Source organism: Thamnophis elegans, chromosome Z (genome assembly GCF_009769535.1).
Source record: "Thamnophis elegans isolate rThaEle1 chromosome Z, rThaEle1.pri, whole genome shotgun sequence".
NCBI lineage: Eukaryota > Metazoa > Chordata > Lepidosauria > Squamata > Colubridae > Thamnophis > Thamnophis elegans.
This window is the reverse complement of record NC_045558.1, coordinates 128,341,091-128,366,287: the sequence shown is the minus strand read 5'-3', so window position 1 is coordinate 128,366,287 and position 25,197 is coordinate 128,341,091. Positions and strand designations below refer to the sequence as shown.

The 25,197-nt window shown below is 38.3% G+C and overlaps 2 protein-coding genes across 2 annotated transcripts; one reads left to right on the top strand and one right to left on the bottom strand.

Annotated features, from left to right (window-relative positions):
• Positions 1–5,473: 5,473 nt before the first annotated feature.
• Positions 5,474–13,679, bottom strand: LOC116521741 (vomeronasal type-2 receptor 26-like). Its single transcript, XM_032236400.1, has 6 exons — positions 13,495–13,679; positions 12,780–13,065; positions 11,522–12,373; positions 7,452–7,679; positions 6,472–6,598; positions 5,474–6,372 (listed from the first exon to the last, which is right to left on the bottom strand). Exons 1-6 carry the CDS (start codon positions 13,677–13,679, stop codon positions 5,474–5,476), a joined length of 2,577 nt encoding a protein of 858 aa, XP_032092291.1.
• A 4,835-nt stretch (positions 13,680–18,514) lies between these two features.
• Positions 18,515–24,952, top strand: LOC116521740 (vomeronasal type-2 receptor 26-like). The gene is made up of 6 exons (XM_032236399.1): positions 18,515–18,687; positions 19,170–19,455; positions 20,515–21,366; positions 23,205–23,432; positions 23,843–23,969; positions 24,054–24,952. The coding sequence occupies exons 1-6, from the start codon at positions 18,515–18,517 to the stop codon at positions 24,950–24,952; spliced, it is 2,565 nt and encodes an 854-aa protein (XP_032092290.1).
• The last annotated feature ends 245 nt before the right edge of the window (positions 24,953–25,197 follow it).

The following is a 25,197-nucleotide window of genomic DNA, read 5'->3' as shown; positions in this document are numbered from 1 at the left end:
GTAACCGATGTAATGGTTCTGCCACTGAAGCTTTATGAGGTAGAAAAATGGCATAAAAGTTAAGAAGTCCTAAAAATGCTTGCAATTCTGCCTTGCAAGTCAGTGCAGCGGCATCTCTCACAGCTTGAGTCTTGGAAGGTGTGGGGTGAATTCCATTCTTATCCACTGAAAACCATAAAAATTCTACTTGTGGCACTGCCACTTGTTTCACTTTAAGCCCCATTTTTTAAAAAAAAAATGTTTCAGCACCTCCCTTAATCTGGTGAACAATTCTGCATTGCTAGTAGCAGATATTAAGACATGTTCAAAATAGGGTATGACACAAGGGACTCACTGTAATATCCGCTCCATTAAACTGTGGAAGAGCCCTGGCACCACACTAACTCCGAACTGAAGCCTCTTACATTTAAAAGCTCCTCTGTGCGTTATTATAGTCTGAGCCTCCTCTGTTTCTTCATCTACCAGCAATTGCTGGTACCCCTGTGCCAGGTCCAGCTTAGCGAATATTTTTCCTCTCCCTAGCAAATGGAGAAGGTGCTGGACCACTGGCACAGTGTACACATGAGCAGCTAGGGCACAGTTCAAAGTACAACAGTAGTCAGCAGTCAAGCGAATGGACCCGTCTGATGTAATTAGGGTCACAATAGGGGTTTCCCATTTTGAATACTCTACAGGTTCTAATATCCCTTGCTCAATCAGTTTATCCAATTCTGCATCGATCCCAGCTTTGAGTACTGGGATGGTACTCGACGGTACTCGACGTGGTTTCATTCGCACTGGCGCCACACTGGGGTCTAAATTAAATGACACTGGTTTGCCTGTATAAGTGCCTAACTTCTCACCAAAATCCTCAGGAAACGCCCTCTCTAATATGTCCAAATCAGAGGTCTATACTTAATGAATGCCACTAACCCTGAACCCCAATGCTTCAAACCATTCTAGTCCCAAAAGACTAGGCAACGCTCCTTCAACCACCACTAAAGGAAGGCGTCCCCGTAATTTATTATATTCTACCCTGAAATATCCACTGCCTATTATAGGAATAGAATTTTCTTGATAGTCTTTGAGGGTCAAATCTCCTGCTTTTAATTTACATTTGGATATCAAAGGCACAAGCCTTTTTATTACTCCATGATACGATGGAGATGGCAGAACCTGTATCCACTTCCATTACACAATCCCTTCCTCCAATAGTTACTGTTAATTGAATTTTCTTTTTTAGTCCATTACTAGTTTGACTGATTACATCCTCTGACCCAGTCTGGACAGTGAGGCAATCATCTCCTAAATGAGGCTTCTTGGCTGGGGGTCACAGGCTCAATTGAAAATTTGCGGGCTGTGATGCCCTGCATATCAGGTGAGGTGCCCTTTCCTATTGCATCTCTGACAGACTATCAATTTAAAATTGAAATTACTTTGGGAATGATTTTCCCCACAGCCCTAACATTGTTCAGAATGTGAAATTCTCCCAGGCTTCCAATTCCTCTTTCTGTTTTCTCTTATTCAGTTCACTTCATCTAATTCCTCTTCATCTGCCTCACAAACCCCCTCACTTTGATGAGCCTCAGCACTGGGCACGGAAACTAAATTCCTGTTGTTTGTCTGGCTCTGACTATTTTGAATAGCAGCTACTGATTTCTGTGCCATCTCTGCTGCACTAGCCTCATCCAGAGATGTCTAGAATGTTAAATCAGGTTTTGCTAGCAACTGTCGGACCCCACAGACTAGGCAGTCCAATATGTTTAAATTCGCAATTTATGGCAGATGATCGCAACACAGTCACATAATTATTAATTGTTTCCCCTTCAGCCTGGTTTCTCTTATGGAACTCATGCCTACGAGCTATCTTAGAGGGTGTGGGGGCATAGTGGTTGTTTAATTTTGACTTCAGAATTTCACAAGATGCCTCGTGAATAGGGATGGGTGCCATTAAAGTTCTGGCGGTGTCAAAGGTTTCAGCACCACACACAGTTAAAAAGTAAACACATTTCCTCTCATCCGAAATCTCTGAAAGTTCATGTGCTTGTAAGAAACACTCAAATCTTGTTGTGTATGACTCCCATTTCTCTGCAATTGGGTCAAAAGGTGCGAAAACCATTTGTGAAGCCATCTCCTATATCACCACCACCAGCATCTGAGGTAATGTCGTTCCTTCAGGCAGTAATTACTCCTAAATGGTCAGCTTCCCTAATTCCAGCTTAAGCAGCCAATTATTGCTATCCCACCTTCGGCACCACTTTGTTGTGTATAACAAAAGGTTCGGGATGCAATAATCAGGCAATAGCTCAGTTAAGTAACCTTCTTTATTTAACAATTGAGAACTCCAATTCTAAACCCCAGAGAAATGTGAAGCGCAATTTGCCGTGAACAGTTCCTTTAAATACTCTGTGTGAGGTTGTTGGCCCAGATTACTCTTTTCTGGTGGCATCTGGGGCCTTCTCTTTACCACCGTGGTGGTTGGTGTGCATGTTTGTGGCTTTGGGGATGGAGCCAAGCACTCTGACGCTCTGTGGCCAAGTTAACAGCAATGGTGGCATTTTATTGGCCCCACGGGGGAAGGAACCTAGTTACATTTTTAAACTTAGGAACCACCTCATCACATTGTTCCGCTATCCATCCTGCAGCTTTTCCCTTATTCATCCTTTCTTCCATTGTCAAGAACTCTTCTCTGTAGGAAGGTGGGGTAAGAACCTGTTGGGGCATTGCAGGTGGCATTGTACTCTTGGGGGGAGGCAATCCCTGGGTTGGCCACTGCCCAGTTATCTGCAATGGTACCATCTGCTGAGGGAGGGCAGGTGCCCACTGGCATCCCTTCCATCCATGACCTGGGGTTAAGACCCATCCCGGGGTTGCCTGATTCACAGGTTGTAATTCAACCAATGATGGCTGGCTGGGGGGGGGGTTTATGTGCCAAGACCCCCTCTGCTGGCTTGGAGGATTTTCCCATGATGGCCAAGCAGGTGCCCAGTGGCATCTCTGCCATCCATGACCTGGGAAGAAAGCCCAATTTAGTAGTGCTTGATTCATAAGCTGCAGCCCAATTTACAGTGGCTGTCTAGTGAAAGATGCTGGCCAAATCCCTTCTTGCTGGCTGGGTTGAATTTCCCATTTTGATAGGGAATCTATCTTCAACTCAGTTGTAGGGTAATGGGTCATCTCATTTATCGCTGTTTGGAATGAGTAATTATCTCCACTCCAGTTCTCCAGGCCATTCCAGCTTTTACTAGTGAAGGGGAGGAAAGATTGACTCACGTTTGGCTGAAGAAGTAGGTCTGGGATTCCAAATATCTTGTCGCTTCCAGCCATGTGTAGAATGTTTCTCCCACTGCATTCCTCCAGAAGCTATAAATCTTCAAACAGAAACTCCTTCGCACTCTGAGGCTTTGCAAATAAGCTTCAAACAGAGATTCCTTTGCACTCTGAAGTTTTGCAGAGAAGTGTCTTGTCCAGCTCATTTTCTTTGCTGATATTTTTTGTTGACCGGGTCAGTCAGCGTTGGGAAATCAGCACCCCTCGCCAGCCCCCATGTGGGGTTTTGCTGGTGATTTATTTTGAAGGGAGATTTGGGATAATGTTAGCGTTCCAAATATCATGCAGAATTAAATCAGAGTCCAAGGCAGAGCTATCCTTAAAGTTCCAATTTAATAAGACAGACATGTTGGCACAAACTGTGGAATCCCAAATCTAAAAGCTTCCTGGGATTCCTCCCAGTTGAAAGTTCATGATCTTATCCCCACACCCATAAACCCATCACATGGTCCAATCTTCTTTGGCCATGCTGGCATTTCCACCCATCTAGTTCCGGTCAGATGCAGAAGTGCAGAGGCAAAAGATGACCTTGATTTCTAGAAAGGAATGACAACAACACATTCTACAATTCTCCTCCTTACTATTCCCCCTCCCAATTACTACACTAATGAAATAGCATAGGAAAATAATAGAGACTGTGGCAGGCCAAAAATCCAAGGAATATAACTGCAGGCCTGACACCCCGCTGTCAACCGCAACTGTCCAATCAACAACAAGCATTCCTCCCGCTAAAATGACAATCAATCAACATCTTAATACTCAACACAAAATGTATTCATATGATCGTAGGGAGATGTCAGGGCTTTAAATCGGGGTCATAGGTAGCCCTATAGGTGTCCATTGTAACTTTGAACATTACCTAAAAAGCTGATTGTAGCTCAAGAACTAGATATAGTTGCAGAAACCAGTAGTCAATGAATGAACCAGTTTCTGCCACAATCTTTCAATCAAATGCCACTTGTAGATTTATGAAAACATTACAAAGAACACCCCAGGAGGATTAATATACTTTGCAGAGAGTTGGCAAAAAGTGACTCACTGATCCACAATAAAAAAAAAGAAACCTGGCTTTTAACCCAGGTTGCTCCCGTTGATAATTATGCATAGACAGCTACTGTGACAATAATTGCCTGGATTGGCTTTATTTATCTGTTCCTTGGGGGTGATTTTAATATTAGTGAATAAGAGGACAAATCTGTAGCCAACCAATCAGAGATTTCTATCAGCATTTGTGAGCAGATCAGCTCTGAAGGATCACCCCAGCACACTGTCCTCTTTCTTTTTCTTTTTTTTTCATCTCTCTTCTTTCTCTCTTCTCCTTTCTCTCTGCTCTATTTTCTTTTCTCCAACTTGGTTTGAAATAGCAGTGCCCTTTGAAACCCTGTTCTCTATTTTCTTTTAACCAAAACATCACAGAGATTATAGTCATCAAATACAATTCTTTGAAGGCTTAAAAGTAGCATTTAAAACCAAAGGAGTTTCAACATTTGTCTTTGCTACTGAGGAGAAGACATATGTCCCGATAAAAGATATTTTTATTTTACACCATATTTCGTAGGTGATCACAACACATGATGTGCACCAGAGAATCCCCACTGTCCAACTCGGAGGCCTTCCCTGTTGAAATGAAAATCTCATTTGTATTTAATCCTCACTTTTTATGTATACATATGCTAGTGTGCATATATTGAGGGGACACGATGGATCAGCAGTTAAAGACACCGGGTTTATCAATGAAAAGGTTATAGTATTCTGTGCACCTTTGGCATATAGTCATGCTTGTCAAATGATCACAGAAAATATCTTTGGAAAATGCTGGCTCCCTCAGCCAAGAAACATAGATGCCTTCATTCGAACACAACAAGCATAGGAATTAAGATGACCAGTAAAACAGCTTTAAAATTCACATTTAATCTATATTTTTAGTCAGAGATGTCTACCACATAACAAAAAAATTTCAATAAATGTATTTGTACTATTATTTATTTGTGTTATGGTCCACATTTTGAATTGCCTTTCAGAAGGAAAAATGTTATGAGCTACCAATAGCTCCAGGGAAGGATAGGAATTGCAACATAAAAGGCCATTCTAAATGCAGATTGTTTCCAGTTTAGATGTGCAAGTGGGAAAGATCTGCAACTTGGAGAAATAAAGAATATCATTCTTAAAACTTTCTTTTCATGAGCTGATGTTTATTGTTCAGTTCAGGTCTCATCACAATGATAAAACACTTGGGAAGAAAAATGCACAACAATAATCCAGCACTGGAAGAAATCATGGAGAAGATCTCCACAGCTAATGTATATTTTCCCCTAGTGCTTAGATAGGTTGGAATAAAGCACAGCCAAACACTGCAGAAGACCAACATGCTGAAGGTGATGAATTTGGCTTCATTGAAGCTGTCAGGTAAATTCCTAGCTAGAAAAGCAGCAGAGAAGCTAAGCAGAGCAAGAAAACCCATAAAGCCCAAAACACAGTAGAACATGACAGAGTCTTCATTGCACTCCAAGATGACTTCTTCAGACAATGACTTCATATCAAAATCTGGGTATGGTGGGGATGTTATCAGCCATGCAGCACAAAAACATATTTGAAGAAAGGAGCAGGAAAGAATAATGTAGCTGACCATTCTTCCACCCACCCATTTCCTCAGTTTGGAACCAGGTTTGGTGGCCATGAATGCTAAAACCACAACAAAGGTTTTGGCCAATAAACAAGAAACTGCCACAGAGAAGATGATCCCAAAAGCTGGTTGACGAAGGAGACAAACAATCTTATCAGGTCTCCCAACAAATAGAAACACACAAAGGAAAGAGAGGAGGAGGGAAACTAAGAGAGTGTAGGTGAGATTCCGGTTGTTGGCTTTCACGATGGGGGTGTCTTTATGTTTCATGAAGATTATTATTACCAAAATTGTCATTAAAGAAAAGCAAAGGGAAAGAACAGTCAGACTGATCCCCAAAGGTTCTTCATATGACAAAAAAGTAATCTGTTTTGGAATGCACATATTTTTGTCAGGATTTGGATATTGATCTTCAGGACATGGAGAACAGTCATCCTTGTCTGAAAAAGAATGCAGTGGAATTGATACAGTTGATTACAGGCAGTGTTGTAACATAAGGTATAATGGGCTTAGGTCCATTATATTCAGAAAGTTCCTACCCTTTTCCTTTGAAATTTTCCCCTCTGGACACAGATGGCAATCATAGCAGCAAAACAACTCCCCTTCTTTCTTGGCCTTGCTGTATCCTGTCTCACAAGGATCATTACACAATGAGAGAGGTAGTGCCTATCAACGAATGAAAAAGAATATTTTAAGATACAGACAGGAAAGGAAATGCATGGAGAAGTAGTGTCTTCATGGAATCAACAGAACAAAAAGGGATTAATAACAGTAGTGCATTGGCATCTTTTTGAAATGATGTTGGCTTGAATTGGCTTTGCAAATAATTCATTAAATATCTATCTTTATTGGCATCTATGATCTTTCATAACTATATGCTCTATTCTCCAAAGACAGTTTCTGTGCTTGTTAGTTGAAGATGTTTTTCTCAGCCTCTGAATTTTGAAATCTCCAGACTTATTAAATCTAGTATACTGGCTTGCAGCTTTTACTTCAAAAACCATGAAAAACATTGTCTGTAATTAACAGAAGGCCAACGTAAATATTCTATACCAACTGCAGTTTTTTTTCTTCTTCCTGAGGACATTTGTGCTTAGCTTATTCAGAGACGATGCTCTGAGGCTTTCATCATTTTGAGATGGAATTGGTCTGAAATAATAATTCATTAAATATCTATCTTTATTGGCATCTATGACTTTTCAAAACTATCATCCACACTCTCCAAAGACAATTTCTGTACTGGTTAGTTACAGATATTTTTCTCAGCTTCTGAATTTGAAGTCAACAGTAAGACTTCAGATTTTGCTTCTAAACCATAAAACATTGTCTGTAATTAAAAGAGCCAAAATAATACCAACTATTAGAAAAGTAAACATTCTTAGAGATAACGTTTTCCTTCTTCAGGACATTTCTCCTTAGAACAAACTTTATTCAGAAATGATGTTCTGAAACTTTCATTAATAATTATATTTTATAGCATATAAATTGAGACAAACCAGTCTAGATTCTAACAGCTAACCTGATTAAAGCCTACTGGCCATGTGATGGAATCTACAGAAATATTGAAGAACTTGTCTGCTGGACCTGTGGGATCTACCACGCCAACTTTGACCCTAAGAAAGGATTGGTTTGGGAATGTGATCCAGTTGATAATATCATATCTGCCAATGAATTCTCCATTTTTATCAAAGGAGATCTTTTCACCAACACTGTTGTTGAATCTGACCCTTTTCAGAAAAGAATGAACCTGAAACACAACAACACAGAAAAAGGGGCAAAGAGAGAACAGGATAAAGGGAGGGGGGAAAATGCATATGTTCAAAATACTTATGTGAATGCCTCATTAAAGAAATAAAGTATAAAAACTTTTTTTTAGTTGTAGGCCAATACAAACAACAGTCATTCCAAAATAGGGGTACAGGTAAAATATCAGATTACTGAAATAAAATGAACATAGAATTGCAATTTAAAAAAACAAAAAAATAACCGTTTGTAATTTAATTTTGAAAATTACTTAAACTAGATGACTTCTGATAAATATATAAGAAATACAAGGATGTATAAGGCTACAAAACTTTAATACTATTTTTACTTCTAAAGAGCCTTATTCATGCTCTAGGTTTCTAAGATTGGATCGGGATTATTGAAATCAATCCAACAGACCAGAAACAAGATAAATAATAAGATAAAATTATATGTAATTGAAAAGATACACATAAACACACAGTAGGGCATACTTTTTCAGTATTATTTTTATATTGTTCTTACATTGTTAAATATGTAATCTTATATTGAAAAGAGAGAGGAAAATGATCATAAGGCATATCGATTTATGTTAAGCTAGATGGGATCAGGATCATTTCACTTAAAGGAGTCATATGCATTCAATCATGGCTTCCATAAGAAACCCAGCTACAATGTTTGATAATCCAATTCCTGGCCAGCTGATAAGAGACTAAGGAAATCAACCTCCCTCCTTCTCTAGAGCTAATAGGAATGGTCTTGAAGGACATGATGAAGAGCCACTATCAAGGCAACAGTCAAATAAGAACTTGAGCCTGGACAAAGAAATATAACTTGAGAAAACATTTATGTCACACCCAGTTCAAACAAAGACTATGAGGGAGAGTTAAGCACACTCAAACTTGTAGGATTCATTAAATTAGTCCTGACCTAAATGGTATTAGTTTCTCAGTCAACATTTTGAGGTCTCTGTAAATCAGTGGTGGGATTCAGCAAGTTCACACCTATTCGGGAGAACCGGTTGTTAACTTTCTAAGCAGTTCAGAGAACCGGTTGTTGTAAGAAATCCCCCCCCCCCCACTTTACAGGGCTAATCCTGTAAGGAAGTCAGGAAGGAAACATTCTGGTATTTTTTCTAGCCTAATCTTTATTGCCCTCTCCAGTTAACCCATATTACCTTTGTAACAACTAAGGTGAAGTGCCCATCGACTTGAGTGACATTGACGTGGCCACCCCCACATGATCACATGATCACTGAGCCCCACCTACCCAGCTGGTCATTAGGGCAGAGAACCGGTTGGTAAATTATTTGAATCCCACCACTGCTGTAAATGAAGCAGCAGAGCAACACATAAATGCAAGGGCTTTTGTGTAATGACTGCTTGTTGTTCAACAAGGATTTGAAATTGAAATGGTGCAGGATGAGTGGCACGTATGACTTCCTTGAAATATTGACTGTCATAGCACCCTTGTGATCATATGATCACAATCCTGGATCTTGGCAATTGGTCTGGATTTGTGACTATTGTGTCCTCCTAGATTTACATGGTTGTGATTTGCAACCTTCCTTGCTGGCTTTCCATAAGCAAAGTCAATGGGAAAGCTAGAAAGTAGTTGGAAATTGTGATCACATTAGGTCCTTGGCCAAAAATCTCTGCAGTCTTCACTTAACAATGGTAACTGGAGTCTTCACCAACTGCTGTTGTTAAGCCACATAGTCAAGAAACATTACACTTATAACTGCATCACTTAACAATGGAAATTCAGACCTCAATTAACATTGTTAAGTAAGGACTACCTATAAACTACCTATAAAGTGTACAGTATAATGGAAGACAGATGAACTTTTAGAAAGTAAAATCAATCTGAATTAATTTTAGAAAACAAAATTCTACTTATGATGGATATAAGAATCTACACACCAATTAGCATTCATTTTTGTATTGGAAGCACCAAGGAGCTTCCTAGCTGAAAGATTTATCCAGTGACATCACTGTTGCCCAAGTGATGCCTGGATGAAGGCTTCTTACACGATCCTATTAACATCTCCATCAAAGTGGTACCTATCTATCTACTTGTAATTCCATGTGTTCAAACTGCTTGGTGAGCAGGAGCTGGAGCAATCAATGGAAGCTCAGCCTCCCATGCAGGAGTAGTCATGAGCCACAATGTTGCTTTACACCCTTATTAAAATGTCAGGTTCTAAAGATATAAAAATATCAGACCAAGACAAACCATTTCCATTCCCCCACCCCTAATATAATATATAAACTGTACAATTTAGTTTATTGTTTTCCATTTGAACTGAAACTGATACCTTTTTTGGGGGGACAAAAATAAACGTATAATAATGTGGTTGTATAAATGTGCATGTATAATATGTATAATGTTGTATAAATGTGTCGATCAGAAAGGTCGGTAATTCAACATTTCGAATCCCTACTGCCGTGTAACTGAGTGAGCTCCTGTGACTTTTCCCAGCTTCTTCCAACCTAGCAGTTTGAAACCACGTAAAAAATGCAAGTAGAAAAATTGGAACCACCTTTGGTGGGCAAAAAAGTGTTCCATGCGCCTTCAACATTTAGTCATGCTGACCACATGACTACAGATATGTTTTGAGAGAGAGCTGGCTCTTCGGCTTTGAAACAGAGATGAGCACCACCCCCTACAGTTGGGAATGACTAGCATATATGTGTGAAGGTAACCTTTACCTTTACCCATAAATGTGCATACTGTTAAACTAATATTTTGTTGGAGCACCTTTTGAATTTATGGCCGCAATCAGTCTTTGCATTCAGAATGTATCATCATGGCACATCTTATCTTGGCAATGTATGCCCACTCTTCCTTGCCAAAGCAGTCCAACTCTGTCATATTGCAAGGGCATCTTCCATGTATTGCCCTCTTCAAGCCACACATTTTTATTAGATTCCAATATGGAATCTGTCTGGGCCATTTCAAACATTTGTTCTTCTTCTGATAAATCCATACTTTTGCTGATTTGGGGGTATACCTTTGGTCGTAGTCATATTGCAAGGAAAACAGTCCTCTACATCTTCAGTCTTTTAGCAGAAGCCTGAAGTCTTTGTGCCAAAATTGACTGGTATTTCGAACTGTTCATAATGATCTCCACCTTGACTTAACCCAGACATATGAAGATTATAGGAGATTATTGTCACATATAGAACACAATACTTGCCAGAAATCCCTGCAGCTCCTATAATGTTGCCTTAAGCCTCTTAGCAGCCTCTTAGACCAGTTTTCTTCTGTTTTTTCAATTAATTTTGGAAAGGCATCTAAGTCTTGGTAATGTAACTGTTCCGGCATATTTTCTCCATTTGTTGATGACTGCCTTCACTGTGTTCTATGATATATCCACTATGTTAGAAATTATTTTGTACCCTTCTGACTGAAGCTTTCCTACTATGAAATATCTTTGATGTTTTTATGCTCTTTGCAGATCATAGCTTTTCCTTTAAGAGGCAACTGAGTAAATGTCAGAAAAATCCTTCTAGAACAGTGTAACTTTATACCAGATAAATTAGAGACATTTGAATGGATGCAGATATATACCTATTACTAGTTTTCATCAGTATAATATGATTGGTTAATTCTGAGCATAGACCATCCCTACTTATAGTAAGGTAGGGACACTTATTAAAACACTCCATATGTTTATTGTTATTTTCCCCCATAAAAGATTTCAGTTATTTTTTTTTCAATTGAGTTGTACAGCTTTCAGACTTAATGTCAATATTGCTAGTGAACATTGTTTGCTAGAGTTTACCAACAGCTGCTTCAACTACTGATATGGCAGGTTCTTCACTACTTTAATTACAGACTTACCTGCCACCATACTTGATTATGAAACTGTTTTCTTCCTTTTTTCATGACTGTTTTTTCCCTGGATTTGGATAAATACAGAGATTGCAAAGCTTGTGCCACAACATGGACTGCATTGTAAATATTGTAACTCTGTCCACTCATGTGTGTCTCAAACACAGATGTGGGAAGGGTCTCTATCCTCTCCTGTCCAGTACATTTCTTCTCAGACCTCTCCATTTTTGAGTTTGCAAAGAAACAATCAAATGCCTGTTCCCAAAAATCTTTCCGAAAATGATCATGTTGGTTGTTATTAGGACTTAAGTTCTGAAGAAATTCCTGGAAATATGGGACTGTCTTTGTATGAACTGCAAAGGATAAAGCACCATGTAGGAAATGGATATCCCAAGATTTATGAACAGATGTTGAAGTGTAATCTGTCTGAGCAGTTATAAGCCAGATCTTTTTCTTCCTTGGTATATCCTCCACTTCTGAAAACTGGAGGAATGTTCTCAGACCTGTTAAGGACTGAATATCACCATATAAGATTATCACATTAGCTGTGCTGTTCATGAGAACATGGTATATGTATAATCCTTCCTCCATAATATCAATAAAATCACCATAAAAAGCTACATTTGGTAATTCTGCTATGAATTCAGTGCAGATTCCATACTCAGAAAATGTGGGGATCATCTCCTGGAGAAATTTTTCTCCTTTCTCATCCTTTACTACAAGAATTCCAATCCAGATCCATCTAAAATACAGCAGTAGCTGCAAAAGGCCCTTACGTTGGTATGATTCAGCTGGAAACATTTGTTGGATGAAAATAGATTGAGTCCTTTTATCCATGACTGGAGCAGAGCCATAGGTCAACTACAGAAAGATAAACATATGCAATTCCAAAGGTTGACATGAGTCTCTGAAAATGTGCATATTCATTTGACTGCCCTTGAGTTTATGTAATGAAATACTAGTTATATTTATTCTGAAATATCAACCAAAATGTCCCTTCTAAGGTATCACTAAATACCTTTTCCTGGAACTAGTCTCATTGTGAATATTTCAGACTTGAACCTTTGTTCAAAGTTTGGAATTGGGGAATGATTTGCTATGCCAAAGATATCCACTGTCTGTTCAGAGTTACTATTATTCATGTTGTTGTGGAAATCCTACCAAGCAAAAAAAATAATAACTAGGAATCTGAAAGTTCTATCCTTTTTGCAAACAAAAGCATACAGATGTCTGGGGAATGCTAATGTATATCTTCAGTATATCTTACCTGAGGAACTTTGTAGATGCACAATATAGTTGATATGTGAAGAGCGATGTCAGGTCCCCCAATGACTGCAGCCAAAGTTTTTGGGACCCCACACTTATAGTTAGGGATGAATTTTCCCTGAGTGACAGGGAGCAACATTGAGGCAAAGTAAGTCCAGCCTGGACTAAAATGGCTGTTAAAAATGTGGAAGCCCAGCGTGACATTGGGTAGAATCTGAGGGTTTTCATTGATCTGTTTTATAGTAAAAACTAAGGCCATAATATGCTGGTAATTCTGAAAAAATATTCTGTAAAAGCAAAACATCAGCATTAAAAATGCATTAAGAATTATTATTATTTTTATTTTGACACAATCTTTCAGCAAAACACATTTTGTGAAATGTGTTTCAGTACAGTATTTTCATTATTCATCTAAGATCCTGGGAAATGCAAAACAAAAAACTATCACATATATATATATATCCTCCCAAGAACTGGAGTTATTTTTAATAGAAAACAAACCCTGGATCAAAATTATAAGCATTATTTCTTAATATATGAAAAAAGTCTAGTATCCAACCTCCATTTTTAAATATGGATGAAATTGCTAAATTCACGTACCAGAAATATTAAGTGAGAAAATTATCACGGGAAATATGTCCCCTGAAAACACTTCAAGTTTCATATAATTTAATAGCAATGTCCAGAACCTGATAATGAAATGATGATGTACGTACACAAGTCCATCATGAAATCCATGAGAAGGATGTTGACTGAAATCAATGGGATTAGAAAATGTAAACACTACAGAAATAATGCCAGCAATGTTAATCTCTCCAAGCTGATGATGTGTGTGATGAATAGGAGAAAGCTCATCAAAACCACACTGAAGACTAGGATCCTTGCACACCACTTGAGGCATTACTATTAACAGTAACTGCATGAATGCTAACATCTTCCATGAGTGTCTTGTTTTTGTGTACAAATGTCTATGTCTGCAAAAAGATCTTTGAAGAAGATCAGACTCCACTGTCTTCTTGAGACATTTTTCAAAGAGAAATAGAGAATATAACATACTATCAAATCAACTCACAAAGCTTTGGGGCTTCCATCCATGGGATGGAATATCATGGGGGCAATAAATAACATCTTTCAGGGACAGCAATTCCTTTTTCCATGGAGACCAATAGGGTTTGGAAGAGACAAACAAGCTAATCCTATTATGATAGAGACACTGTCACCCATGTAAACATCTTCAAAACATCTGAGGGCTTCCAGCGGCAAGAAAGAAGGAACTACAAAGACGAAAATAATATCTTAAGATCTTTAAACCAAAATAGAGATAATTATGGGCATATGTTTAGGTATTGATTATAGCTACTGTAGATTTATTATTCTATTCTATTCAACTCTGCTTTGCTCTGCTCTGCTCTACTCTACTTTTCCATGGAGATCCATAGGATTTGGAAGAGACAAACAGGCTAATTTCATAATGATAGTGACTTATGTGACACTGACAGCTATCTTCAAAACTTTTGGTGGCCTCTTGAGGCAAAAATGATTCAGTCACAAGAGAAAAATAATATCTTGAGATCTATAAACCAAAATAGAGATATAGTTATGGGCATATGTATAGGGACTGATTGAAGCTACTATGAATCTATGCTGTTCTGTTCGGTACTGTTCAGATCCATTTCTCTCGACTCCAATTTTTTTTTGTTAAATTTATATTTATTGGGTTGATCAAGTTGCCATGATAAAAAAATATTTTTCGACTCTACTCCATTCTTCAACAACACAAAGCCAAACTACTCTCCATTCTCTACTCTCCATTCCATTCCTTTGCAATTATTTTTATGTATTCCTCAGAAATTGGGATGTTTATTGCAATACTTGATTGTCATGTAGTTGAATTCTACTGTTTTATATTGGCACAGAATCCAGTAGAATACAAATTTATGAAGACTGCATTGGGAAACAGTCACATGGCAGTGTGCTATGCATAAAGCAGAGTGAAAATTGGTTTAAAAGTCACAAATAAGAGAAAAATCAGTTTTCATGAGGGCTCAAACCATTGCTCTCTTTGAATAACATTTGAAATACAGGAAGTCCTCTATTAATGACTGCAATTGAGTTCAGACTCATGGTCGTAAGTCATGATGGTCATTTCACAGATAACTGGAAGTTTCCAGCAAAAAAAAAACCCATAAATAATGCTTGCATAAGTGTGAGGTGCTGCAAGCAGCCATAAATGTATGACTATTGCTGAGCATCTAAATTATGATCATGTAACCATGGGAGGGGTGAGTTTGACATCAGGAGTTAAGTAGCCCTGGAGATTATAACTTTGAACTGACACTAAGAAACTGTAACTTGAGAAGTAGTTGCAGGGACCAGTACTCAATGAAGGAAGTAGGAAGTTTTTGTTGTGGTCTGCCAGTGGCCAGAAGAGCTGGCAGCAGAGTTGAACAAAGAGGAGGTTGGGGAGGAACATAGGCCAGTCCCGGAGGCTGGGGAAGACTTGGATGAGGGCTGTGCATTAGAGGCAGAGATGGGGCCAAGGCCATCTTGCAGTTCTCAGCTGCCTTCGGAGCTAGACAACAGTGAGGCACAAGAAGAGTGGGAGCCTGTTCCCAGTGTGTGCATGCGCAGAGCTGCCAGAAGAAAAAAGTAGTCAAGAAATCAGGGTCAACCTGAGAGTAAATCCACAAGTGGATGGTGAATGGCCCCTCCCATAGGAAATAAAAGAGGAGTGAAAGGGAAGTGGGCTTTTGCAGAAAACAATTCTTTCTTTTGTTCATTCATTTCAGGTGTGTGAGGATCTCTCCATGAATCAATGAGACTTTTTGCCAAGTCATTCCTTGCACAGTGTTGCTTTTGGAAAATATTTACATGGTAGCTTTCCAAGCTAGATAAAGTTTGTGGTCAAAAAATTACCTTTGAAAGACTGTTTACCAGGTTGTTGCTGAATGTGAGTGAGACAAATTCAAATTAGTTTAATAAAATGTGTTTTGTCAGGACCAGGACTCTGCTTCGTGCTTTTTGGAGAAGCCTAGGTCTGAAAAGTCTTTGCCACAATTTTTTAATCCAGTAACCCTTTCAGATTTATGAAAACGGCACTGAGAGCATCTTCAGAATGTTTAATGTACTTTGCAGAGATTTGGTGGATTTGGATGTCTGATGGAATTTATTTGAATTTACTAGAATTATTTTTGTGCCAGAGATTTCATTGGTCTTTGATACTAAGAAGAAAACACATTGCCAGCTGAAAAAACTTTAAATTTATTTCAGTTAGTCCAGAACGCAGCTGCGTGAGCGATAGTGAGTGTACCTAGGTACACCCATGTTACCCATATCCTCCGCGAGCTGCACTGACTTCCTATTTGTCTCCGGACACGCTTCAAGGTGCTAGTCGTTACTTTTAAAGCCCTACATGGTATCGGACATGGCTACCTGAGAGACCGCCTCCTGCCAGTTACCTCCCAGAGACCTATAAGATCGCACAGACTAGGCCTAATCCGGATTCCATCTGCCGGTCAATGTCGGCTGGCGACTCCCCGGGGGAGGGCCTTCTCTGTAGCTGCTCTGGCCCTATGGAACGATCTCCCCATTGAGATCCGGACCCTTACTACCCTTCCGGCCTTCCGCAAAGCGACCAAGACTTGGCTGTTCTGGCAGGCCTGGGGCTGTTGATTTATCCAGCCCCATCCTGAGTTATGAATGTTGTGGAATTTTTAATGTTGTTTTTTTATTTTTTTTGTATGCCCCCCCCTTCCTTTTTTACCTGTAAGCCACCCTGAGTCTCTTTCAGAGTGGGCAGCATACAAGCTAATTAATTAAATAAACAAACAAACAAACAAACAAATTAGTTTAATAAAATGTGTTTTGTCGGGACCAGGACTCTGCTTCGTGTTTTTTAGAGAAGCCTAGGTCTGAAAAGTCTTTGCCACAATCTTTTAATCCAGTAACCCTTTCAGATTTATGAAAATGGCACTGAGAGCATCTTCAGGATGTTTAATGTACTTTGCAGAGAGTTGGTGCATTTGGATGTCTGATGGAATTTATTTGAATTTACTATAATTATTTTTGTGCCAGAGATTTCATTGGTTTTTGATACTAAGAAGAAAACACATTGCCAGCTGAAAAAACTTTAAATTTACTCATGCTTAACAAAAGAGGGTGGGGGGGGCTTCAAGGTTTTCTACCTATGAGGAAGGAAACCCAAAAGCATTTAGTAGTGACCTTTACACAGTATGTGTAACCAAATTAATTGTATTTAATTTTTTACATATTCTAGTGAGCATATGAATTAAGATATAGACACATTTATAATTCACATTTAAACTATATATTTAGTCAGATATTATAATCACATACTGAAATATATCAATAAATCAGTTTGTACTATTATTTTGTGTGTCCATGCGTGCATGCATATGTATGTATGTATGTATGTATGTATGTATGTATGTATAATTGAAAAAGTTGTCAAAAGTTCCTTTTCATGAGCTGATATTTATTGTTCAGTTCAGGTTTCATCACAATGATAAAACACTTGGGAAGAAAGATGCACACCAAGATCCACAGCCAGCATATATTTTCCCCAGGAAGTCCTTAACTTGTAACAATAATTTTGATCAGAATTAAAGTCATATGTCATGACAATCATTAAGCAGGTCACTTCGTAAATGTGATCAATCTTTCTTTATAGACATAAAGCAGGGGTGGGTTGCTGCCTGAGATTGTCGTTTCGCTTCACACGGGCTTTGTGGTTATACCATCCCTGGAGGTTTTTAAGAAGGAACATGCCCATAATAGATTAGTGTATATCATGCTTGAGGAAGAGTTGGATTAGAAAACCTCCAAGGTCCCTTCCAATTCTGTTATTCTTTATAAATCTCTACTTTCAGCCTTACCAAGAGAATGGTGATAAACAATACTTGGAAATGTACATCAGGTCTTCTGATAGCAAAATCTCATCTAAGTATCAAAGGGAAGATGACTTTGAAAAATCTTCCTGTCTCACCATAATATGCATGACAAGGTGAGGACTGACTGGCAGGGAAGGGGCAAGTAGAGGCCAGCTGAGGAGCCCATTAATATGAGTGATGTTGAGTTGGCTATGCCCACCCAGTCACATGACCACCCAGCTATGCCCACCAAGCCATACCCACCAAGTCACGCCCATAGATCATTTATCAAAAGATAAATTATTTGAATCCCACCACTGGATATAGGATAGGATAAAGTAGGGTAGGGCAAGGCAGGGCAGGGCAGAGTAGAGCAGAGCAGAGCAGAGCAGAAGTACAGCAATGCCTTTACACATACATATGTTTACATCTCTATTTCTCTTTATGGATCTAATGATTTTAATTTTTTTTTCTTGTGGCTCATATGTTCCTGCCTCTGCAAGTCCTCACATGATTTGAAGTTGTTCACATATGTAACTGTCTCAGTATCATTATGAAATTAGCCAGTTTGTCTCTTCCAATTCCCATGGGGCTCCATGAAAATAGGAGCAACTGACATTGAATAATTGTAGTTTTTGTGCTCATCTTATTCCAATCCATGGCTGGGAGCATCAAAGCTCTGAGATGATTTGTTAGTATGTTGCACTCCCTAGTTTTCTCTGAAAAACATCTCCAGAAGACAGATCTACTTCAAAGATCCTGTAGCAGACAGAGGCATTTCAACACAGAAAGAAAAAACTCATGGAAGATATTAATATTGGTGGAATTAATAATATTGTCTGAAGTGATGTGCAAGAACCCCAGCCTTAAATGTGACTTACAAGAGCCTCTTCCTATTCGGCATACCTACCATCAGCTTGGAGACATTAATATTGCTGGCATTATTTCTGCCTTCATTGCATCTTCTAATCCCATTGATTTCACTCAAGATCCTTCTCAGGAATTTCATGATGGACTTATGTAAATATATTATTAATTTATTGTCAAGCTCTGCACCTTGCTGGTAAATGACATGATACTTGAAATATTTTCCTCTAAGGACAAAAACTCCAGAAACGAACATTTAAAATAGGATGTTTAGGTTTATCTTATGTAAAATTATATTTTACTTCAGTTTCCAGGTAAAGTTGAAATGGTTGAAATAAAGATCAAATTTCAATTTATAACAAACCAAATCTAAAATCTATTAATATGCAGATACATATGGTTATATTTATGAAGCTGTTACTGCAATTAAGAAAGGGTAAGCATATATTTCCCATGATAAAATTTCTGATTGATATTTCTGGTATCTAAATGTAGCAATTTTCTTTTCCATATAAGCCATTCTTAAAACTTCAGTTTGATAGTGAACGAGTCTCACACATAGAAACAAAAATTATTTCACACATACCATAATGTGACGCAGACCTTAATGCATTTTTAAAAATTCTCTTTTACAGAATAGTTTTTCAGAATTTCCAGCATATCCTGGCCTTAACATTTACTATAAAACAGATTAATGAAAATCCTCAGATCCTAACCAACATCACGCTGGGCTTCCATATTTTCAACAGCAATTTTAGTCCAAGCTGGACTTACTATGCCTCAATGTTGCTGCCTTTCACTCAGGGCAAATTCATTCCCAACTACAAGTGTGGGTTCAGAAATACCTTGGCTGCAGTCATTGGGGCTCCTGACATTTCTCTTCACATGGCAACTGTGCTGTGTATCTACAAAGTTCCCCAGGTAAGATGGATCTGCAAATATACGTTATTATTCTGCCATACCTCCACAGACATCTACGTGCTTCTCTCTGTAACAAGGAGAGACATAGATATTATTTTTTGCTTGATAGGATCAGAATACTTGCAGGAAAAATTGTACTCCTGAACAGACAATGGGGATATTTACACAACAAAACATGACCCAATTCCAGATACTGAACTAAGGTTCAAATTTGGAATGTTCACAATGAGACTATTTCCAGAAAAATGTATTTACCGATACCTCAAGAGTGACATCTTGGTTGATATTTTCTATGTGATCAGGCTCCTCTCCTCTCCCCTTTTCTCCCATTGATCCTTTCCTATCCCCTTCTCTCCTCCATGCTTGCCCCACAGAGATCTCTCCTATCTTATCCCCCTCTCTCCCTTAGGCTAGCCCCATTGATCCTCTCCTATCCCCTTCCCCCCCCCTCAGGCTTGCACCACTTAATCTTCTCCACTCCCCTTTTCTTCTTCAGACTGGCCCCACTAATCTGCTCCTATACCCCTTTCTCCCTCAGGCTGGCTCCACAGAGGCCTCTCCTATCTTATCCCCTTCACTCTATAATTCCTTATCATCAGAGCATTTTTCAGGTGGGGAGGGGGAGTAGAATGTCTAAACTGCCAGTCTGCAAGTCAGATGAGTCATGCACTGGCAATACCCATACCCAAGTGGCAGTTGGAACAGAGTTCTTTTCATGTGGGGAGGGGGAGTAGATCATCTAACTCCTTAGCATCATAGTATGTTAATAATAATATAAGAAATACTAAGAATCTAATGGTCAGTTCAAAAAATTCTTTCGTAGCGAGCATCTGGAACCCTAGAGGAACATACATGCCAAATTTCAATTTTGTAGGCTTTATAGTTCTGAAGATTTCATGAAGCTGCATGAGTGGTATTTTGCTTCTGAAAACATTTAGAAGACACACACACACACACACACACACACACACGTGTGTGTGTGTGTGTGTGTGTGTGTAGATAAATGTTTTCAGAAGCTCATATAGACCTTTGCAATTTCTTATGTTTACCTTTCTATAGTTGATATATGGCTCTGTTCCAATCATGGATAAAGAGACTCAAGCAGTTTTCTTCCAACAAATGTTTCCGAATGAATCCCATCAATGCAAGGGCCTCCTGCAGTTATTGCTGCATTTTAGATGGATCTGGATTGGAATTCTTATAGTAAAAGATGAGAAAGGAGAAAAATTCCTCCAGGAGATGCTTCCCACATTTTCTGAGTATGGTATCTGCATAGAATTCATAACAGAGTTACCAAATTTACCTTTTTACAGTGATTTTACTGATACCATAGATGGAGGATTACATGTATACCATGTTCTCATGAACAGCACAGCCAATGTGATAATCTTATATGGTGAAACTCAGTCCTTATCAGTTGTGAGAACTTTCCTCCAGTTTTCAGAAGTGGAGGATGTACCAAAGAAGAATAAGATCTGGCTTATAACAGCTCAGACAGATTACACTTCAGTTGCCGTTCATAAATTTTGGGATATCCATTTTCTACATGGTGCTTTATCCTTTGCAGTTCACACAAGGGAGGTCCCAGAATTCCAAGAATTTATTCAAAACTTGAATCCAAACAACAACCAGCATGATTATTTTCGAAAAGATTTTTGGGAACAGGCATTTGATTGCTCCTTTTCAAACACAAAAACTGAGACTTCTGAGAAGAAATGTACTGGACAGGAAAGGCTTGAGATCCTCCCAACATCTGTGTTTGAAACACGCATGAGTGGCCAAAGTTACAGTATTTACAATGCGGTCTATGCTGTGGCACATGCTGTGCAATCTCTCTATATATTCAAATCTAAAGAATCAACAATGATGAAGGAAAGAAGGAAACATTTCCATAATCAAATGTGGTGGCAGGTAAGTCCGTTAGCAGAGTAGTGCAAAAACCACCATATCTGTTGTTTCAACAGGTGTCCAGAAACTCTACCAAAGATTATACTCCAGGGATATTGATGTCTGAAAATCCAGAAGTGAGATGTAATGATGGATTAAGTAATTGAAACATTCATATGCTGACATTAAAATTGTAAATAGCATTGTACAAAAATATTAAAATATGCTTCTCTCGATGAAATTAACTTCAAGGCTAAACACAAAAATGAAAGATGATGATTCTTCTAAGCTGATTTCTTCTTCTTTTACACCTATAGATAAACTCCTGCCAATCTGAGCACTCTACTATCTGTATCTGCAATAAACTGTGTGAATTATTTTGGAGGAGCTATTATCTTCCTCTTTCTCATAGACATGTTATTCAAATGGAATTGCCTTTTACATCTTTGAAATGCATCCCCTCCATTTTCGGACACCACATCCTTACTACATTCCATCCCTTTCCCATAAATTCAATCTATAAATAAATGAAAGGAGGTGATTTACTCCCCCCACATCATATACTGAAGCTGTATTTTTGTTGTTGTTGATGATGTTATACATGCTTTATTTGGAACATTTGCATTGTATCAGACACAATTAATCAGTTGTTGAAAGTGCAATCATGTCCATATTTTTTGGCATTTCCTGATGAGGATCTTCCTATACAATCCATGCGTGGAAGAGAAAGAACTGATATATTGTTACATTCTTACTCAAACAAGATTCAGCATGCTGAAATAACAATAGCACTTAGACTTAAATATTGGTTCACAGTGTTTTATAGCCTTCTCTAAGCAGTTTACAGAGTCAGCATATTGCCCCCAACAATCCGGGTCCTCATTTTACTGACCTCAGAAGGGTGGAAGATTGAGTTAGAAAACCAATACCACTTAGGCTAGGACTAATTTTGTAAACAATAATAACAGAATCCGACAAGTCTGAGTGTGCTTAGCCCTCCCTCATATTCTGTTTGATGTGGTGTGGCTGAAATGTTTTCTCTAGTTATATCTGTTAGTCCAGGCTCCAGATCGTATTTGACTGTTGCCTTGATAGTGTCTCTCCATCCTCTCCTTCAAGACCATTCCTGTAGAGATGGAAGGAGGTTGATTTCCTTAGTATCTTGCTTAGCTGCCAGGAATTGAAATATCAGACATTGTAGCTGTTTCTTATGGGAGCCATGATTGAATGGATATGACTCCTTTAAGTGAAATGATCCTGAGCCCATCTAGGTGAGCATAAGTCGATATGCCTTTTGATCATTTTCCTCTCTATTTTCAATATAAGATTGTATATTTAAAAATGTAAGACAAGAACAAGATAAAAAATAACACTGAAAAAGTATGTTTACTGTGTGTATATGTGGTGTGTATACATACATACACATATATCTTTTCAATTACATGTACTTTTATCTTATTATTTATCTTGTTTCTAGTCTGTTGGATGGATGGCAAAAATTTTAATCCAACCTTAGCACGGCTAGAGCATGTATAAGGCTCTTTAGAAGTAAAAATAGTATTAAAGTTTTGTAGCCTTATACATCCTTGTATTTCTTATATATTTATCAGAAGTCATCTAATTGAAGTAGCAAATTATATTTTTTTGCCTTTTTATATTACAATTCTATGTTAATTTTATTTCAGTAATGTGATATGTTACCTCTACCTCTGTTTAGAATGCTTGTTATTTATTTGCTTGATGGCCTAAAACTAAAATAAAACAGTGTTTGTAGCCTCTTCGTTTAAAGAAACATTCATATCTATGTTTTGAATTATTTCTCACTGCCTCAGTTTGTTCTTCTGATTGCCTTTGTGTTTCAGCTTCATTCTTTTCTGAGAAGTCTTAGATTTAACAACAGTGTTGGTGAAAAGATCTCCTTTGATAAAAATGGAGAATTCATTGGTGGATATGATATCATCAACTGGATCACATTCCCAAACCAATCCTTTCTTAGGGTCAAAGTTGGAGTGGTAGATCCCACAGCTCCAGCAGACAAATTCTTCAATATTTCTGTAGATTCCATCACATGGCCGGCAGGCTTTAATCAGGTTAGCTATTTAAATTTAGATTTGTCTGCCTTCATTTAAATACGTTTATTGATGAACGTCTCCAAATATAATCTCTGACTAACCAAGGTAAAAATGTCCTGGGGAAGGAGAAATATCAGTACATTTTATTTATTTTTCTAGCAATTGCTATTGAATATTACATCCTTTCCTGGCTTCCTTTAAATTATGGACAAAGGTTACATGGTTTTAAAGTAAAAGCAGCAAGTCAGCACACACTATCTCATCAGTTTGCTGACATCAAAATTAAGAAGTTGAGAAAACCAACTAAAACTAATTAGCACAGAAATTGTCTATAAAGAATGGTGAAGAATCTATTGATTTCACATTAACTCTCCAAGCACTTCCTTTCCTCTCTGTATCTTAAAATCTTCTCCTTCCTTCACTGATAGGCATTACCTCTATCTTTGTGCAATGATCCTTGTGAGACAGGATACAGCAAGGCCAAGAAAGAAGGGAAGTTGTTTTGTTGTTATGATTGCCTTCCATGTCCAAAGAGGGAAATATCAAAGGAAAAGGGTAGGAAATTTCCAAATATAATGGGAGTAAGACACGATGGCACAACACTATAATTCCTATTAATTCACCTGCATTCTTTTTCAGACATAGATGACTGCTCTCCATGTCCAGAAGATCAATATCCAAATCCCAAGAAGAATATGTGCATTCCAAAGCGGATCATCTTTTTGTCCTATGAAGAACCTTTGGGAATCAGTCTGACTGTTCTTTCTCTTTGTTTTATTTTAATGACAATTGTGGTAATAACAATCTTTATGAAACACAAAGAGACTCCCATTGTCAAAGCCAACAACCGGAATCTCACTTATATACTCCTAGTTTCTCTTCTCCTTGCTTTCCTTTGTGTCTTTCTATTTGTTGGGAGACCCAATACGATTGTATGTCTCTTTCGACAATCAGCTTTTGGCCTCATCTTTTCTGTGGCAGTTTCTTGTGTATTGGCCAAAACCTTTGTTGTTGTTCTAGCATTTATGGCTACCAAACCTGGTTCCAGATTGAGGAAATGGGTGGGGGGAAGAGTGGTCAATTTCATTCTATTCTCCTGCTCCCTTATTCAAATATGTCTTTCTGCTGTGTGGCTGATAATATCCCCACCATATCCAGATTTTGATACACAGTCAATGTCTGAAGAAGTCATACTGGAGTGCAATGAAGAATCTGTCATGTTCTACTGTGTTTTGGGCTTCATGGGTTTTCTTGCTCTCCTTAGCTTCTCTGCTGCTTTTTTAGCTCGGAATTTACCTGACAGTTTCAATGAAGCCAAATTCATCACGTTCAGCATGTTGGTCTTCTGCAGTGTTTGGTTGTGTTTTATTCCAACCTATCTAAGCACAAGGGGAAAATATACATTGGCTGTGGAGATCTTCTCCATGATCTCCTCCAGTGCTGGCTTATTGGTTTGCATCTTTCTTCCCAAGTGTTTTATTATCATGATGAGACCTGAACTGAATGATAAACACCAGCTCATGAAGAGAAAGTTTTAACAAATTTTTATTTTTGCCTGATATATTTTACATGCACATGTTGGAAAACTTCCACACTTCTACATTTAAGTCCGAGAACAATGCACCGAGTCAGTGATGTTCTATGTTGCCCTGTCCCCTGAGATTTGGATAGTTTAGCAGGGTTTTCTTTTCCTGGAAGGCAATTATAACTGGAGTCTAAAAAAACATAAATTGCAACACAAATTTATGTATTGACATATTTATTGACATTATTGATTTATTGA

Coding starts and splice junctions, on each gene's coding strand:
- LOC116521740 (XM_032236399.1), top strand. CDS start 18,515: ATGTGCAAGAACCCCAGCCTTAAATGTGACTTACAAGAGCCTCTTCCT. Junction 19,456..20,514: donor GTATCTACAAAGTTCCCCAG/GTAAGATGGATC, acceptor ACCTTTCTATAG/TTGATATATGGCTCTGTTCC. Junction 23,433..23,842: donor GGCCGGCAGGCTTTAATCAG/GTTAGCTATTTA, acceptor CTTCACTGATAG/GCATTACCTCTATCTTTGTG.
- LOC116521741 (XM_032236400.1), bottom strand. CDS start 13,679: ATGCCTCAAGTGGTGTGCAAGGATCCTAGTCTTCAGTGTGGTTTTGAT. Junction 7,680..11,521: donor ATAATCAAGTATGGTGGCAG/GTAAGTCTGTAA, acceptor GTTGTGTTTCAG/GTTCATTCTTTTCTGAAAAG. Junction 6,599..7,451: donor GGCCAGTAGGCTTTAATCAG/GTTAGCTGTTAG, acceptor ATTCGTTGATAG/GCACTACCTCTCTCATTGTG.